This window comes from Bos indicus x Bos taurus, chromosome 5 (genome assembly GCF_003369695.1).
Source record: "Bos indicus x Bos taurus breed Angus x Brahman F1 hybrid chromosome 5, Bos_hybrid_MaternalHap_v2.0, whole genome shotgun sequence".
In the NCBI taxonomy this organism is placed as follows: domain Eukaryota; kingdom Metazoa; phylum Chordata; class Mammalia; order Artiodactyla; family Bovidae; genus Bos; species Bos indicus x Bos taurus.
The window spans coordinates 10,868,420-10,884,581 of record NC_040080.1 but is presented as its reverse complement, the minus strand read 5'-3'; the positions used below and the strand labels follow the sequence as shown (position 1 = coordinate 10,884,581).

Below are 16,162 nucleotides of genomic sequence, written 5' to 3'. Positions count from 1 at the left end.
TCCAAGCCTCTGGCTTGTAGGGGAAACACAAATAAGGAAAAAGAAAAGCCAGGGTCCTTTTACTTTTCTGTTTGGAATCAAAAGCCCCTTTCTTCGGATGAGCACCACTTCCGAGGCTCCTGGAGGAAGTCTTGCCTGAAGTAAACAGGTGCTTCTATTCTGAATGAAGCCACACTAACTGACGCGGCTGGAGGAAGGGCACAGGTGAACTGGATGGACTCGGGGGTCTACGCGCCAAGAGCAAGGGGGACGTGCTCTGGCAGGGCAACAGCTGCTCCTGTACAGGTGTGCCTCGCGGGCACAGTGAGTGCGGGTGCAGGGGGTGACCACTGGGCTGGCTGGGGTCCAGGGGTGGGGGTGGGGGCTGAACAAGGGACAGAGTCACGCCCGCGGCCCGCCCACCTCTTTTCTGGACTTCTGGGAGGTCCGCTCGAGGACGTCGTCACTGGAGAGGTCCGAGTCCTCCGAGCAGCTCAGCTGGCGCCGCGTCCGCAGCTCTGGGGGCGGGGCCGAGCAGATCATGACCAGGGGGCCCACCCCCTGGCGGCCCGGGTCGGGAGTAAGGTGTGGTCCTCCCCAGTTTGGTTCTGTCCCCGCACCCAGAGCCACAGGCCTGAATGCTGACACGCACCCAGGCAGGAGCCCACATGCACCAACAGGCTGTGTCCAGCTGCAGCGCCTTCCCTAGAAAGCACATCCACCTGCGGCCCCTGCCCAGCCATTCGCTTGTTTTGGAACCTCCTAAGTTTAGCTGCCTCCTCCCTAGAAAACCCCAGGGGAGGCAGGGCGGCACAGGCAGGGGGTCTTCGGAGGGAACCGTGGGGACGGGAGAGCCTGTACCCCCAGCTGCGCCCAGGGCGGGGGTGGGGCTGCACCGCCGAACCTGCTCTTGAGACGGGAGATGCCCTGGGCTTGCCGGCGTCCACTGTGGTCCCGCTGGACGGGGTGCTGGGGCAAGACCGGCCATCACTCTTCTTCTTGTCCTTCCTGTACCCCGAGAAGACAGACTTCCACAGAGACCTGGGCTTGGCGGCCGCTTCCTCCAGAGTGCCGGGGCTGGGCCTCTCCAGGGGCCGGCCCTCGCCTTTGGGCTTCTTCTCTTTCTTGCTTCTCCGAGGAGAGAAGAGGGACGACCTCTTCTTGCTCTTCCCACTGGAGCCCTCTGACGAGGTGACCGAGCCGTCCGGGCCCCCTGAGTCCGAGGGAGGGGACAGCAGCTCCTCACTTGTGGCTTCGTGCCTCGGGGCAGGTTCCTCGGGGCCCTTGGGGGGCACGGCAGTGGCTCTGCGGGGTGCAGGGGTCCTGGGGGTCCTGGGGGCTGCAGCTGCTATGTCCATCTCCTTCATCCTGCTCAGCTGCCGGGCCATGGCGTCCCTCAGTGCCTGGCTCCGCACCGACTTCTCCCGGGCCCGCATGCGCTCGGCCGCCAGCTCCTTGGCCTCGGCCGAGACCAGCGGCAGCCCCCGCTTCTGCAGTGGGACCGCACTCTCTGGCCCCCGGCCGTTCTCCGGAGCCAAGGGCTGCTTGGGGTGGGGCCAGTGGGAGGGGGGTGTGAAGAAGGTCTCCTGCAGACTCGAGTCCTCCGTGCGGTCGTCACATGTGTTGTCATCATACGTGTCCTCCACATCATCCGCAAAGGGAATCTCATCCACGCTCTCCACGAAAGACTTCCGCGCCTCCTCCTGGGGGGGCTGGGTGGGCTCCCGCGGGGGCCTCACACATACAGCCGGGGGTGGGGGTGCTGAGGCCACAAGCTGCCCTGCCAGGGCTGGCTTCCTGTGAAGGGTAGCGGGCTCCTCGTCAGGCGGCGGGGGCGGCGGGCTGGAAGGAGGCGTGAGCATGGTGGAGTCAGAGGTGTTGAAGCTCTGGCTGCCCGGTGTCCTGGTGCGGGAGGAGCTGCCCTGCAGGCCCAGCCCCGAGCTGCTGGACAGGTCTCTGTGCTCCTCCCGGGGGCCCTTTGGCTCCCTGTCGGGCGGGGACACAGGGGTGGGTGGGCAGGGCTGGGCCCCCTCGGCTGCTGGCAGCCCCAGCTTCCTGGGGACAGGTGGGGGTTTTAGGAGCCGGAGCCCCTCGCTCTGGGGGGCCTTCTCTGCTGGACAGGCCTTCAGGGGCGGGGACTGGAAGGCGAGCTCAGACCCCGGGCTCCGGTGCACAGGCGTGAGCCCCAGGCTGCGGCGGATCTCGGCACTCTTCATCCAGAACTCTGCCACCAGGTCGCTGCGTTTCAGGGCCTCGTCCCCAGGGAGGGAGCTGCCCAGTGTGTCCTTCGTGACCCCTTGGTTCTTCACGGGGAGGGGGGCCAGAGGAGTGGAGGTTCTGGCCGGCACGGGCTGGGAGCGGATGGGGGACAGGGTGGGGGACGGTACGGTGGCCTCAGGGGACGGCTGAGGCTGGGAGCAGATGGGCAGTTGGGTGGGCGGGGATGGGTGCTGGGGGCTGGCAGGCGAGGGTGGCGTCCTGGCTTCAGGCTGCGATCGGATGGGAGGGTGAGCTTCGGGCTCCGCTGGCGGGGTCGAGGGCTCCGGCAGAGGGCTCTCGGCGGGTGACCTTACCCCGGTGGCCACAGCGGCAAGTGGGGGATGGGCGCTCTGTGGGAAAGCAAGGTGACACGAGCCACTCAGAAGGCAAGGCTGTGACAGGCATTCTCTCCCACCGAGGGCCTGAGCTTCCTGAAACGGCCTCTCTACCCTCGGGGCCACAATCGAGGGCCAGCAGGACGCCCCCTCTTCTGCCCTGTCCAGCTCTGGAGCCCCTCACCCAGTGCACACAGGCAGCTTTCAGGTTGGGTTCATCCCAAGTGTACCTTGCTCTTCGAGCCCTGAAATGACACCAGCCAAAGGATGCCACGACCCACCCCAGCCTGCCAGGGTCTCTGATGTGAGGTGGGAAACAGCGTCAGTTACACTCTGCCTCCAGGCACTCGTTCCAACCACGCCTGGGCTCATCTCAGGGGAAATCACCCAAGTCACCGGGCTCCTCAGGACCCAAAGACCAAGTCAAGTAGCTCCCGGCCTCCAGCTCTGGCCTCCCTGCAGACGACTCCCCTAAAACGTGCTCCGCGGGAAACAGTGTTACTCTGTATTTAGGGAGCATCTCGCACTGTGTGGTATGAACACCCCTGGTAACCCAGACACGTATTTTTTATTCAGAAAAGCATAGTCATTTGAAAGTAACACTGAGAAGAAACAAGTCTGTTACTCAAACCAGTGATTCCACAAATCCTGCTGTTTCAGCTTGCTGTGGGACCGGGACACAGTGGGCCAGACCGGGCCGGAGCCCCAGCCACTCCTGCTTCCAACAGCCCCGTCAGCACCGGAGGCAGTGAGGTCAACCCTTACCTGTGCCCCGGGGCTGCGGGCTGGGGAGGACAGGCCCGTGGGCTCCTCAGGGGACCGGGTGGGGCTGGAGACTCGGGAGGGACCTGAAAAAACAAGAGGCAGGATTTGCACGAAAAACCACCCCCTCTGGCTGGATGGAGAGCCCAGGGGAAAGGGCTGCACACAGACCTCTCTCTGGGTGCCCTACTGAGGCCGGCGGTGGCTCCTCCTCGCCATCCGACACCCTCAGCTCCAGCTCTGCTCCCACTGCCGGCAGGTGCAGCTCCGTGTTGGCCTCGGACGGGACGTCATCCGACCAGTGCTGATCTGGCCGAGGGAAGCAGCAGCACAGTCCTCCAGTGAGGCTGTGCTCCCCTCTAGGCGCCGCCCCCCTTGGAGGCCAGCTGCCAGGACATCAGTGGCAGCGTGCATCCCGTCCCGGCCTGGCCCTGCCCGCTGGTCCCCTGCTCCCCAGACTGCCCATATCATCTCATTGTTCCAGCCTCCAGAGGCAGCGGCTGCCTTAGAGGCCCTGTAGGAAGTCCCACATCTGCTTGGTTTCAACCCATAACTGAATGAACACAGCCCCTGTCCACCGGGGGGGCGGGCGGTGAAACGACAGGCATTCAGGTCAGTGCAGAGCAAGGAAGGAACCACGAGCCCTAAGAGCCACTCCTCCGAGCGCCTCGCTTTCACTTTAACGTGCTGTCCCGCCTTCCCCGAGCTCAGAGCTCTGCGGCCCCGTACCGTCGTCCAGCTCGGCACCAGTGTCCCCTGCGTCCCCATTCTCCGCTGCCTCCCCTTCGATCTCTGCTGGTTCCGAGTCCACGTCTCGCTCCAGGTCATCCTCATCGAATGGGACTGCAAGGCAGAAACGTCAAAGGAAGGACAAACAGAGAGACAGACAGACACACTGGCAGTGGGGATGGACAGTGGCACTGGGTTCTCGGGGCTGTCCATGGGCAGACCGCGGGGAGAAGGGAGAGGGCTGGCTGGGGCAGGAGTCAGAGGGCTGGGAGCTGAGAGCAGGCCGGGAGCCGGGCTGGGCCTCCTGAGCACATGACTCGGCCAAGCAGGAGGGGAGGAGCGGCCTGGGCCGGCCATTTTTCCTCTTCCTCCAGCAGCTGCTGGGAGAGCCTGTCTGAGAAGAATAGGGGGAGGCAGGGGGAGAACGCTGCTTCTCAGGCCCAGGTCAGCAGGTGCCCAGCACACATGGCAGCTAGGACCTGCGCCGACCACTAGACCCTTGAGGAACAGGATGAGGGGCTGTGGCCAGCCCTGCCTCTCAGGGAGGGGACCAAGTCCAGGCAGCGGGGGGTTCTGTTCGCAGCTGCACCACTCAGCCTGGATCAGGGCTGTGTGCAGGGCTCTGACGGCTGGGCAGGGCTGTAGCCTCGCTGGGAGAATTCAGACACGTCTCTTTCAGCACACGGGAGAGTGGGGAGGGACATGTAAAGGTCCTTTCTGGACCCAAGACCAGCCCCTCTGTGCCACAGGATGAGACAAAGTGTGATTTCTCCCAAGGAAGCAGCCCACACTCACACACTCACACTGGTCCCCACCCCTGCACACAAAGCATTCAGACCAGCGTCTGGGCAAGAGACGGCCAGCTGCTGAGCAAGAGATGGCCAGCGGGAAGCCGCCCGGGATGCCAGGCTGGGAGTGCCTACACTGCCAGGACCTACTTCCCTCTTGCCGAGGTGCCTGGAGGCTCTTTTCAGGGTCTCCTTTCAGGAGAGTGGCTGCCCTTTGACCTGCACGTACCTGGACCCGAGGGTCCAGCCCTGCAGAAACCCGAGGCCAGGCCACGGGGCCACAACCCGCAGGGACCAGCAGCCCAGCCTCTGGAAGCTGCATCCCCCGTGGCCAGGATGTACAGTGACCAGCAGTGACCAAGAGCAGCCATGGGGTCAGAGCAAAAGGAAGCCAAGGACAAGAGACAGCCGTGACGGCCACTGGAGGTGGGCACCTCTAGGAGCTGGGCCTGCAGCTCCTGACCCGGGGGCCCTGGTGTTTTAAACACTTCATTCAGCCGTGAGTTGTTTTCACCACCTCTTCCATGCACTCAGCTTATTAGAACAAGGTGATGACATACACCCACTCCACAGAGTGCTAGAAAAATCCATCTGGAGTGGGTGAGGTGGGGACGGCTGTGGGAGCTGGGAGCCCCACACCGCTCCTTCTGAGCAGCCACAGAGCTGGTGGGGCCTGAACACTGTCCTGTGATGATGGCATTGCTGGGAAAACCCTGGCGAGGCCTCTCAGTTACTCCCGCTGACTGCGACGTCCATGTGCTCACAGTGCAGCTGGGCACTCACCCAACACGAGGGGAGGGCCTCCCAAGGCAAGCAACCCTCCCACCCCTCGCTGCCTGTGGGACAGCGAGCTGGCCGCTGCAGGGGCTCCCTTTCAGAGAGGATCTGACGGGGACAGAACCTGGGCCTGCCCCACAGAGGGCGCCCCCCGCCCCCAAGCCCACATGTGTGCTCGAATCCGTCTGTGAGCGGCCGGGCATCAAGAGGTTAAGTTCACATGTTTGCTGGAAGCAAGCGTGACGCGGACCCTAGCCAGCCGGGGTTCCGGGCACAGTGCACTAGAGCTGCCCATCCCAGTCCTGGCCCCACAGCCCCCAGGCTTCTCCTACTCAGACACACGCCTGTGCCCTAGACGCGGGATGGGGAGTCATCTACAGTCCTCAGTGGTACCCTGAAAGGAAGGAGTATCACATGTATCAAAACACAGCGAGAGCTTCAATGTGGCCGCAGCAGCGCTGAAAGAGAGACATTCTGAGGGAGGAACTGAGGGTTAGTCCAGGGCAGGACGGAGCGGGATAGAAGCAGCCACACGCGGAAGCGGGCGTCGCCGACACACTTGGCTCTGGTCTAATCCGCTGCTGCTGGGACGTCCCGACACCTCAGACTTGTCCAACCATCCTGGGGACAAAACTAACTGGGGGGGGACCAGCAGCCCTCCCTACGGCTTCGTGCCTCCTGACACATGAGCTGAGGACACCGGGCGGCTGGTGAGAGAGGCTGGTGGGGCAGGCTAGAGCTCCTGTCCTGCCCACCCAACAGCGGTGCCCTGGTCCTTCTGCACTTCACAGCTGAGGCCAGGACCTTCAGACGATGGAGTGCCATGACCTTCCTGGATACCAGAGCCCCTGGCTGAGAAACGCCCCCAGAGCAGTTCACTGAGGACAAGTGAAGCCTTGTGGCTCCCTTGTGGCCCAAGTGCTCAGAGAGCCCCGCACCTCAGCCTGCAGACCCGGCCTGTCCCGCGCCTCCAGCTGAATCCCCCGACCAGTACTGACTGCCTCCTGCCACGATGCTCCTGTTCGTGCTTCCTCCAGCCTCCGCCCAGCCCTCACTTTCACAGACGTGAAACCTGAGTGCTACACACGGTCCTTCGGCTTCAGCCTTCGCCGATCTCTACTAACACTGGTGTCTGTCTTCCCTGCCGCCTGCACTCCTGCTCTCTCCCCTTGGGTCTTCCCAGGAGGGCGTGGGGTGTGTGTCTGGTCCATGCAAGGGCGGGCGGCCTGAGTGAGGCATGCATGTGCCCCCACCCTCTGCCGCGCATGCACCAGCGGCAGGACTGGAGTCCCGTGTTAAGGTACCAGCAGGGCTGCCGAGAGAGGGTTACGGTGAGTGGGCAGAGAACAAACATCACCAGACTACCTCCGGAGACCGACTCCAGCCAGGCCTGAACTGCTGCGCGGCGGACGGAGGGGAGGCCGGGCACTGAATTTAAAACAGACAACAAATACACAGTTACACGGGAGTAAGTGTTCCTGGTGAGGACAGTGAGCTCCTCCTGGAGTCTACAATGAAGGAGAGACAGACGACGCTAACAGCTCAAGGCCCGCGGTGCCCCGTGTGCTGGGCGAGGAGAGAACAGGGGTTGGGGGTTGGGGGATGACGCAGCTTGAGTCCAAGTGGCATCCCCAGGCAGCAGGCTCTCTCTCGGCTCTCAAAGAGCTCCTGGGTGTTTACGTGGCTGCAAAAATGGTTAAAGACATTGGTCCCTGTGGGCACTGAATGCAAAGACGGAAACAAAAGGGCAAGAGACAGAGGGGAAGACACGAGGTGGGCACGCCGAGGCTGGGCATGGAGAAGGATGCCCCCAGCGCTCTCTAGGGTTTCCTTTTGTTCCTTAAAAGAAGCCAGAACAAGGGTCATCGTCATCCTCTTGTGGGATGCAGAGCGCCTCCCCTAAAACCCAGAGCTGGAAATGACGCTGCTTCAGAGGCCCCCCTGACACAAATGTCTTCTTAAGACTTCATTTTATTCCGAGATATGGTCCCTTGACCCCATTCTGTCCACGCACACTCACACCCAGACACACAGCATGAAGAAGAGCGAGGACGTTCCCGCAAGTGGACAAAGAGGAGCCCTACCTAGTGACACAGGGCAAAGGCGGCAGATTCTCAGTTCTTCCAAGGTCAAGTTCACCCCACTGTTTCCAGTCAGAGGAGAACCCCCTCTCCCCCCACTGACGAGAGCCCAGGAAGCAGACACGCCTCGCTGGCTCTTACTTGCGTGGAGCCGGGCAGCCCTGCCCTACAGGAGAGTGCTCTGCAGCCCGAGGGAAAGCGGGTGGAGGTGCCCGGGGCCCTGCACCCCGAGCAGTTACCTCCGGGAAGGGGGGACTTGGGCGCCAGTGCCGCTCGCTCCTCCTGGCTCTCACGGATATGCGTCCAGTGCACGTCGGCCTGGATCTCCAGGGGGTCGGCCGGGTTCAGCAGCTGCTGCAGCCTCCTTGGGCTCCCGACTAGGAGACCAGGTTCCAGGGGAGGAGAAGGCGAGGGAGGGAGAGAGGACAGGAGGGAGGAAGGAAGGAAGGAAGCCAGGGGAATGTCAACAGTCCAGGGATGGAGGGAGCAGACACCACAGGACAGGAAACAGAGGAAAAGTCACCATATTTGCCAGGATCAGTGTGAAGCAGAGGCAGGCAAAATCAGAACCAGTGCGCGCGCGCACACACACACACACACACACACACACACACACACACACACCTCCTACCTGTCAGTGTCACCCGCCCCTGGTTTAGTGAGATCCCGCCCCTTGCAGCCTCAGTGCACACACACACGCACACATACCCGACTTCTCGTTCAGTGTGACTCTGTCCCTTGGAGCCACAGTGCACGCACATGCACACGCGCACACACACACACACACACCCCTGACTCTTACTCGTTCACTGAGACCCCACCCCTTGGAGCCTAACTGTCGTCCATGAAGAGTGTTACTCCCTGTCCAGTGCAGAGCCCCTTCCTCTCTGCCGCTCTTACCACCTCAACTGCCTCTAAGGGACCCAAGCGCAGGTCACGACTGGCCTTTGCAAGGCCAGCCTCTCACACATGTGGCTCCAAGGCCACCAAGCCCATGCCCACTGCCACTTGCCGCGTGGACAGAGATGTGGACGGCCGGGCCGTCCTGCAGGGACCAGCGGCTCACACAGGCGCAACATGACTCCGCGGGGCTCTCAGTCGCCTTCTGCCCCTTCTACGCTGGGCTGCGGCAGGGGTGGGCTCAGAGGGGCTGCAGCCAGGGAGAAGGCAGGCGGGGCTCGTCCCGCAGACCACCACAGCTCAGGGGCTCACAGGAGCAAGAGTCCAATCCCTCTGTGCCTTTTCTGCAGTCAAAGCCCCTTCCCTTGATTCTCCTCTAGGGGCCCACTGGTCCCCCCTGGACACCAGACCCAGCTCCTCAGCCAGGTGAGAACCCTGCTGCTGGCGTCCAAGGGACACGCATGCATGCCCACCCTGCGGGCTCTGCATTGTCAGTACTAGGACCACACCATACGCTGGGGTCAAAACAGGGGACAGCCAGCAACGCTGGGGAGAGGGACCACAAGAGGGAGGGTGGCTTTTCAGCAGCATCTGATCTGAAGGCCTCTCCGCAGTCTACCAGGGCAATCTGGCTTCACCACAAGAACCACAACCTCCTAACTTTCAAGCAACAGGAAGAGTGCTTGGGGCAGAGGCCACCAACAAGGCCACCAGATGTGGGCAGGGGCGCTGGGCCGGGCTGGCATGGTCTCTCCTGGGAGCTGCTGGCTGCTAAGGGCTTTCTCAGGGGTTGAGGGTCCCTGGCGGAGCTGGATGGGCTGCATCTCCAGACCAGGACAAGTCCAAGAGGAGATGCAGGCCCCTCCTCCAGCTTCCAGGCAAGCAGAGAGAGACAGTAAGGCTTCTCCCTGGAGCTGCCCGGGTCCCACCAAGCAGGGGGGCCTGGAGACACACTGCCTGGGCATGGGGAGGGGTTCTGGCACTCTGTGATGTGAGGTGAGTGGCTCACATCAAAGCAGGAGCAGAGTCTTAACTGGATGGAGGACAGGCAGCAGGTGTACAAGGGGCAAGAGGGGTCAGTAGGGCGGGCCTGGGGCAGCTGCCTCTCCTACCACTGCACTCTAGGAAAGCCCCCTTCTCACGTGGGACCTGCTCCTGGGGGCAGGGCGGAGGCAGCAGGAGCACCTTCACCTGCACTCAGGTCCTCATCCCCCTGTAGGAGCTGGCCTTGCAAGCATTCTTTGTCCCAGGGCCAGTACTCTCCTTCTGCGGGAGCACCATGGGGGCAGACAGGAGGAGGATAGAGAGAAGCGTCACCCCCGGTTCCTCCAGCTAAAGCCCAGCCCTACTTCCACATCCAGGAAGTCAGGTCTCGGGAGGGAAGAGGGGACGCACCCTGACCCTCATCTGTGTCTGGGCTACAAGCCACCAAGGGACCTTCCAGGGAGGCTGTGCCCTCGCAGTCCCGTTGGACTGACCCCAGGCCATCAGCTCTGCAGGCAGGCCGGCAGCTGAAGGAACCCCGGACGCTGCTTCCCCCAACTTCTCACATGACGGGTGTTCAGGCCCCAAAGGACACCCTGGAGCCCCGCCCTGGCCTCCGGGTGGGAGGGAGGGAGGCCTGCAGGAGGACCTGGGCCCAAGGGGTGCCCACATGCCCACGGAAGCCCTGCCTCATCTATCATGGGTCGCCGGCTAGGGGACACACAGCGCTCCAAGGACCCCCAGTAACTCGCACTGTGCCTGGCCAGAGCCCGGCCCTCACTGAGTTGCAGTCCCCGGGCTGGGACTGGCCGCCGAGCACAGGGACCTCCGCGCGGGGCAGAGGTCCCAGAGCCATAGAGGGCCAGCCCTGGGGGCCAGGCTCCAGGCCAAGGAGTCACACCCTCGTGCCTTGTCCACATGCCTGGAGAGAGAGCACAACCCTAACAGACACGAGTCCCCAGGGGCTCTGGTCTCTGCCTGCCTGGCCCCTGCTCACCACTCCAGACCCAGGGCAAGCCGGCATGGGGGAACGGTCCTCTGAGCTCCTTGTCACCACTCGGGCTCACACACACAGCTGACGGGACGGGACCAATACCTCGAGTGCCCCACGAGGCATCTCAGAGCCAGCCCGACCGACCCGCCAGGACACGACTCCCAGAACGTCCCCACACTCCATGAGTGAGCCTGCCTGGGGGCCCTCTCCTCGATGCTCTGAAGCCCCCGACACCCAGGACCAGGGAACCCCAGAAAGCTAAGTTCCCTCGGCTGGAAGAGGAAAGGAAGACCAGTGACCTGAGCTTCAGGATGCTCTTGCCCACCTCCATGTCCAGCTTTACCTGACGGCCCGTCATGGGTCCCCCAAGGCCTGTGAGAGAGGCATCCGTCATGGGTCCCCGGCCACAGAAACCCACCCCCACACTGTGGTCTGACGTCAGGGTCAGGAGGAGAGGGCATCCACTGACCTTCACTAGACTCGTCCTCGTCCTCCTCCTCGTCCTCCTCGTCTTCCTCCTCCTCCTCCTCCTCGTCCTCCTCGTCTTCCTCCTCCTCCTCCCCGGCCCCGAAGCTCCTGGAGGCCTCCAGCTCCTCTTCACTCTTCCCTCTCAGGAGCGCATGGATCCTCACAGCCTCCTTCCAGGGTACGCCGCCCAGGTCCGAGGTGGGCAGCGGAGGCTCCTCTTCCTCCATCTCCGACTCCGAACTGCTGTGGGAACGACCAGAGAATCCAGTGAGGAGACGTCTGGAGGCCAGGGGCACAGGCAGAGGAGCCGGAAAGGCAGCCGCCCACTGCAGGGCAGGATGGGACAGAGGATGCCTCAGGGGCCAGCGCACGGGGGACAGAAGGGGAAGCAGAGGGCAAGAAGGGCGCTCGGGCTGCCTGTGCAAGCCTCCCCGCCCTGCAAGAGACAGTCACTGCTCGAGGGCCCAGGCGCCCGCTCCCAGGGATAAGCACGCCCCACCTCGCTCCGAGGGCCGGGCCCGGGTGCCCGCTCCCAGGGATAAGCGTGCCCCACCTCACTCCGAGGGCCCAGCCCAGCTGCCTGTGTCTGGGAGGGAGACCCTAAGCCCTCAGTGCCCCGCCTGACGGGGGAAGTCTGACTTCCTGCGGCCTCCAGTCAGGGTGGAGAGTCTAGAATGCAGTTTGGGGCAAAGGCTTTGAGTCACACAGCGTCAGCTGACCTGGAGCCTGGGCTCAACCACAACTACCCCCGAGAGGGAACGTGAACCCGGAGGCTCTGAGGGTATCGCCGCATGTCAGCACCAGGAGAGTGGCTCTGCCTGAGCACAGCTGTGAGCACAGCCCCTCAGAGGGTTCTGTATCATCGTCTTTATAGAAAATTACACCCCACCCAAGGGTGATGGGGGAAGGCTGTCACTTCCGCTGGGTCAGAAGCGAGGGTGGTCTCCTGGGCTGTGTTCCCCTAAGCCCTCACGGGGCAAATGGCTCTGCCACGACAGCCCTGTCCACGCTAGGAAGGGGGTGTGAACACTTGGTTGTCGGGTGAGCTGTGGAGTGGGAGATGTACTTGACTTCACCACGCCTGTGCTACTCGTGGGTCCTCCAGCCATCCACTAGCTTGTTTTACCCATTTACAGCCATTCTGTCATTCAGCAAATGCTTCTGAGCACCTACTGAAGTTTAGTTAGTAGATCAGGGAGAAAAAAGCAGGTCCCCACTGCTCAGCTCAATCAGGTGAATCCTCCTCCATTCATGCGTTCATTCATTCGTGCCACTAAAACTAACCAAGTGTCTTCTGCTCACAATGCCCTTCCTAGGGCACTAACACTAAACTGCCACAGAAAAGATCCTAAGTCTCGAGGGAGACGAGACACAAACACCAGGACTAGACAGGGTGGCGATAACTGAAGTGGGTGAGGGTCGGTGCGAGGCAGTTAACAACAGACAACTAAGACTGTGGACCACAGAACGCGTGCCCTCTGGAGTCTGATTAGCTTTCAGTGTTGACTGAGCTACGGTTTCTGCCTCATCACCGTGACTTCATTTGTTTACTTTCTTATTAACTAACAACACTGAGCAACCCCGTGCTTGTCATTTAACATCTTCCAAAACAGGAAATCAGGGTAAGAATGCCCCCTGTGCTCATCCCCAACCTCAGGTCAATTTATACAACTTCAGGTGGGAGAGCGGAGGCCAGGCTGCCCTTCCTTCGAGCCGAGCGCTCTGGGACCCCAGTCGTGGGCTGCAGTTCTCTGTAGGGGTCGGGGGGAGCTCAGGGCAGCACATCCCTGGGCCATGTCACGAGGGTGGCCAGCATGATGAGGTTCTACTCAAAGCTGCAGCAGCTCAAGGACCGTGAAGAAGAGCAAGGGACGCACACGGCATAAAAAACTGGGCAGAAAGGTCAAGCCTCACCTTTCGCCACAAGCTACAGGCTCTCAGTCCCTTTCTGAGTGGTCTCGCCACGTGCTTCCAGAGACGAGAAGCAGGCAAGCCCATCCCCTGCCTCTGTGAAGGCCAGAGGGGAGACAGACAGTTCCTCCCAGGCCTCACGGTCCATGGGCCCTTGGAGTAGCCCTTCAAGTCTGGCCAGGCTCCTCACAGCACATCAGACAAGGAGACAGGGAGGCCACACGACCTGCTTGTCAAGGGTCACAGCCAGCACGCAGACCCAGGGCTCCGCAGCGCCCCCCGCAGGCAGCGGTCCCCAGAGGCTGACCTGCTGGCCGCGTCTTCCTCTGTGCCCGTGTCCAGCACGCTGCTCAGGTTGTGCTCGGCCTGTGTCTCCTCGGGCACCTCCTCCAGCCCCTCCGCCTGCTGCACCGACAGCCGGTAGTTCTCCAGCTCAATCCTCTCTGGGGTGCCCCGCAGTCTCTTGGCGACGCTCGGCTCTTCCAGGCCATTCACGCTTGGGCCTGCACGACAAGCAAGAAGCAAAGTGCTAGGGTCAGCGATGGGGACGACAGAAGGAGCCTTCCCCTGGAAGGAGGGGCAGCTGTTCTGCGAAGCTGGGGAGCCGGACACCACACTGGTCACCAAGGCTGGGGCCCGCAGAGCCCAGAGGAGGCTGGTGTGCATGGGGATGTGCAGAAGAGCCCCCATCTTCCCTGCAGGAAAGCCTGGGGAGCAGTGGACACTGGCTGCGGGGAGAGGCCAGGCCAGACCTTAGGGAAAGCAGCCTGTTGAGGGGAGAGTCGTCCCACTGCCCCCACCCCTCGGTCCAGGATCCCGCTGAGGTTCGAGCGCTGCATCTGGCTGGTCTATGGGGGGTCCAGGGAAGCTGTGCTGCGGTGTGACCGCGCATTTGTCTGTCTCATGTTGAGATTCATGGTAAAGGCTCTTTGTTCCGTGGGGCCCCCCTGCATGGGCGACTGCACCCACACAGAACAGTCAGGCCCCCTCATTCCTGGTGATGCCAGCTAGACAGCTTGCTTGAGCTGGTGCTTGTCAGCTCTGTGTTGTAGAGGGACCTTTCCCCTTTGGAATTAATAAGCAGATTTGTGCAGTTATGTGTGGACACCCTGGACTGCCTGTTCCCAGCACCCCTGCGTCCACGGTCTGAAGATCACTAATGACCTTGCCTGGGTCGGCTGCTGCTCTGGGAGGCCCACGGCAGTGCTTTCTAGATTGTAGCATTCCTTTGTGAAGAGCTCTGAGGACTGCGCTGGGCACGTGGACTCTGAAGGGCTCAGACGTCCGAAGTCGCCGCCACGCCCCCTCCACCCCACCCCCCGTCCTCACACGCCCTGACACACCTTGTGACCCCACGCTCGGGCAAAAGAGGCCCCCGACCACTCTCGCCTGTGCCCACTGTGACAAGACGCTGCGTGTGGATGCAGTCACACAGACCCACCGAGAACTGGACCCCGCCAGCGACTGGCTGAAAGATCTTAGGAAAATCACACGACACAGGGAGTGCATTTCCTGATCCTCAATGAGGACAGCCCCGTGCCCAGGGTTACTGTGCATGTGAAGGGGATTATATTCACACACACATACACGCGCGTGCACGCGCACAGGGGCCGTCCCCGTGCCCGCGTACACTGCCCTCCTCTACTACGTTCGCCATGCACATGGCAGCACTCCACACAGGAGCTAGGGGATACGTCTTGAGGTCCAGCAATCTTTTCACTGCCGAGTTGTACGGGTCTCCTGTATCCATTTGCCCTGGACTGCAAATAGCAGTTACTGCACAGAGAAAGCCAAGGGAGAGCACAGCAAAGGGACCCCGGGTGGAGGCAGGCAGGCCATGGGGCTCGCACCCTGCCAAGGCAGGCGCCCAGCTTCTGTGACACCCCAGGCTCTACAGAATGACACTGGGTTTGGCTGGTGAAGGCACACTGCCAGTCTCGGGGGACAGGTGGTCTTCCAGAGAAGCTCAGAACTTGAGGAAAGATTGAAGGACAGGACTGATAACCGCTCCTCACAGACCAACTGTCTACCTGTCCATCCGGGGTGACCGTATGCTTACGTGAGGCACAGAGAAAAGAATGTGTGGCTGCAAGGGGGAGACACTGAATTGCCAGGAGTGAGCAGCAACAGAGGGACCGAGCAGGGGAAACTCGACAGGGATGAATCAGAGTGGTCCCAGGAGACCCACCCGGTGGGAGGGGACAGCCTGCCCTATGCGCCCTGGCTGCAGGATCCCAGGGAACTTTTGCTTTCATGTTAGTTTTCTAGTTAAATTCCTTTTGCTGCTATTATTGCAGCATCTCCCATGGGTGCTTTTCAGGCACGTGGGAATCCTGGCACATGTCACTCTCTCTAAGGCACATACCCTGGTGTCCACTAAAAGACCGTCCCAGGGCTCCGTGTAGCTCTCTAGCTAACACGTCTTTCCTGTGCTGGAACACCTCACAGGTGAACCCTGGCCTGGCCCAACCACCTGCTGCATCAGCCTGTGGGAAGCTGCAGCTCTGATGAGCACACTGGGGCTGCCTGGTGCTCTTTAGTCCCTGACAGCCGAGCTCTAGCTGAAACTCTTGCCTCCCCACCTGGCCACCCACCTCCACACACCTGTGCACACGCGGGTGTCACAGGGGCCACCCACAAAACAGGAAAGCCCCTGTGATCTGTCCAAGGGAAGCAATCTCTCCAAGGGAAGCGATCTGTCCACCAAGCCACTCGTGCAGCTAATCACATACGCAGCAGGTAAAGAGAAGGATGGCCCCACAGGTCAGCCCAGCCCAGGCCTCTCTCCTCCCCCTGCCTTGGGCACCCTCTGCAGGCCCCTAGGGCTCAAGTGCATCTTTATCACGCCAACTTCCCCCTGAGAACACCTCAAACGGGGATGGGGACTTGGGGAGGAGAGCACCCTCTGATGCGGAGCACTTCCAGTCGTCTGTTCCCCTGGGCACATTTTTTAAGAAACTGCCCGTAATCCAGCCATCACAGGGACAAACCTGCCCACCCCCACCCCCACCTTCCACAAAAGGCCCTCTGCTCTGCAGCAAGTTCCTGTTGAAGACAACATCTCCCTCCCCCCAGGTAGCCCAAGATTTGTTTCTGGAAATGAGCCAAGTTCCAGCAGCAGACCCACCGCCACCATCGGAAACACGGGCTCTCGTCTGCCGACCGGCCTGGAGACTGGTCAGGGGCCCTGTGAGG

General features: G+C 61.8%; 1 protein-coding gene across 13 annotated transcripts in view; it reads right to left on the bottom strand.

Annotated features, from left to right (window-relative positions):
* Positions 1-16,162, bottom strand: part of MICAL3 (microtubule associated monooxygenase, calponin and LIM domain containing 3) — a 143,591-nt gene that overhangs the window by 18,719 nt on the left and 108,710 nt on the right. For 6 of the 13 annotated variants that reach the window (XM_027540865.1, XM_027540863.1, XM_027540867.1 and 3 more), the window contains 9 exons: positions 13,275-13,470; positions 11,058-11,299; positions 7,950-8,087; positions 6,995-7,057; positions 4,065-4,178; positions 3,507-3,644; positions 3,339-3,421; positions 884-2,588; positions 403-497 (listed from right to left, as the gene is read on the bottom strand). In XM_027540865.1, the coding sequence (XP_027396666.1) occupies positions 403-497; positions 884-2,588; positions 3,339-3,421; positions 3,507-3,644; positions 4,065-4,178; positions 6,995-7,057; positions 7,950-8,087; positions 11,058-11,299; positions 13,275-13,470 (2,774 nt within the window). The remainder of the gene's footprint in view (positions 1-402; positions 498-883; positions 2,589-3,338; positions 3,422-3,506; positions 3,645-4,064; positions 4,179-6,994; positions 7,058-7,949; positions 8,088-11,057; positions 11,300-13,274; positions 13,471-16,162) is intronic. The other 7 variants (XM_027540866.1, XM_027540869.1, XM_027540875.1 and 4 more) reach the window with 4 other exon arrangements.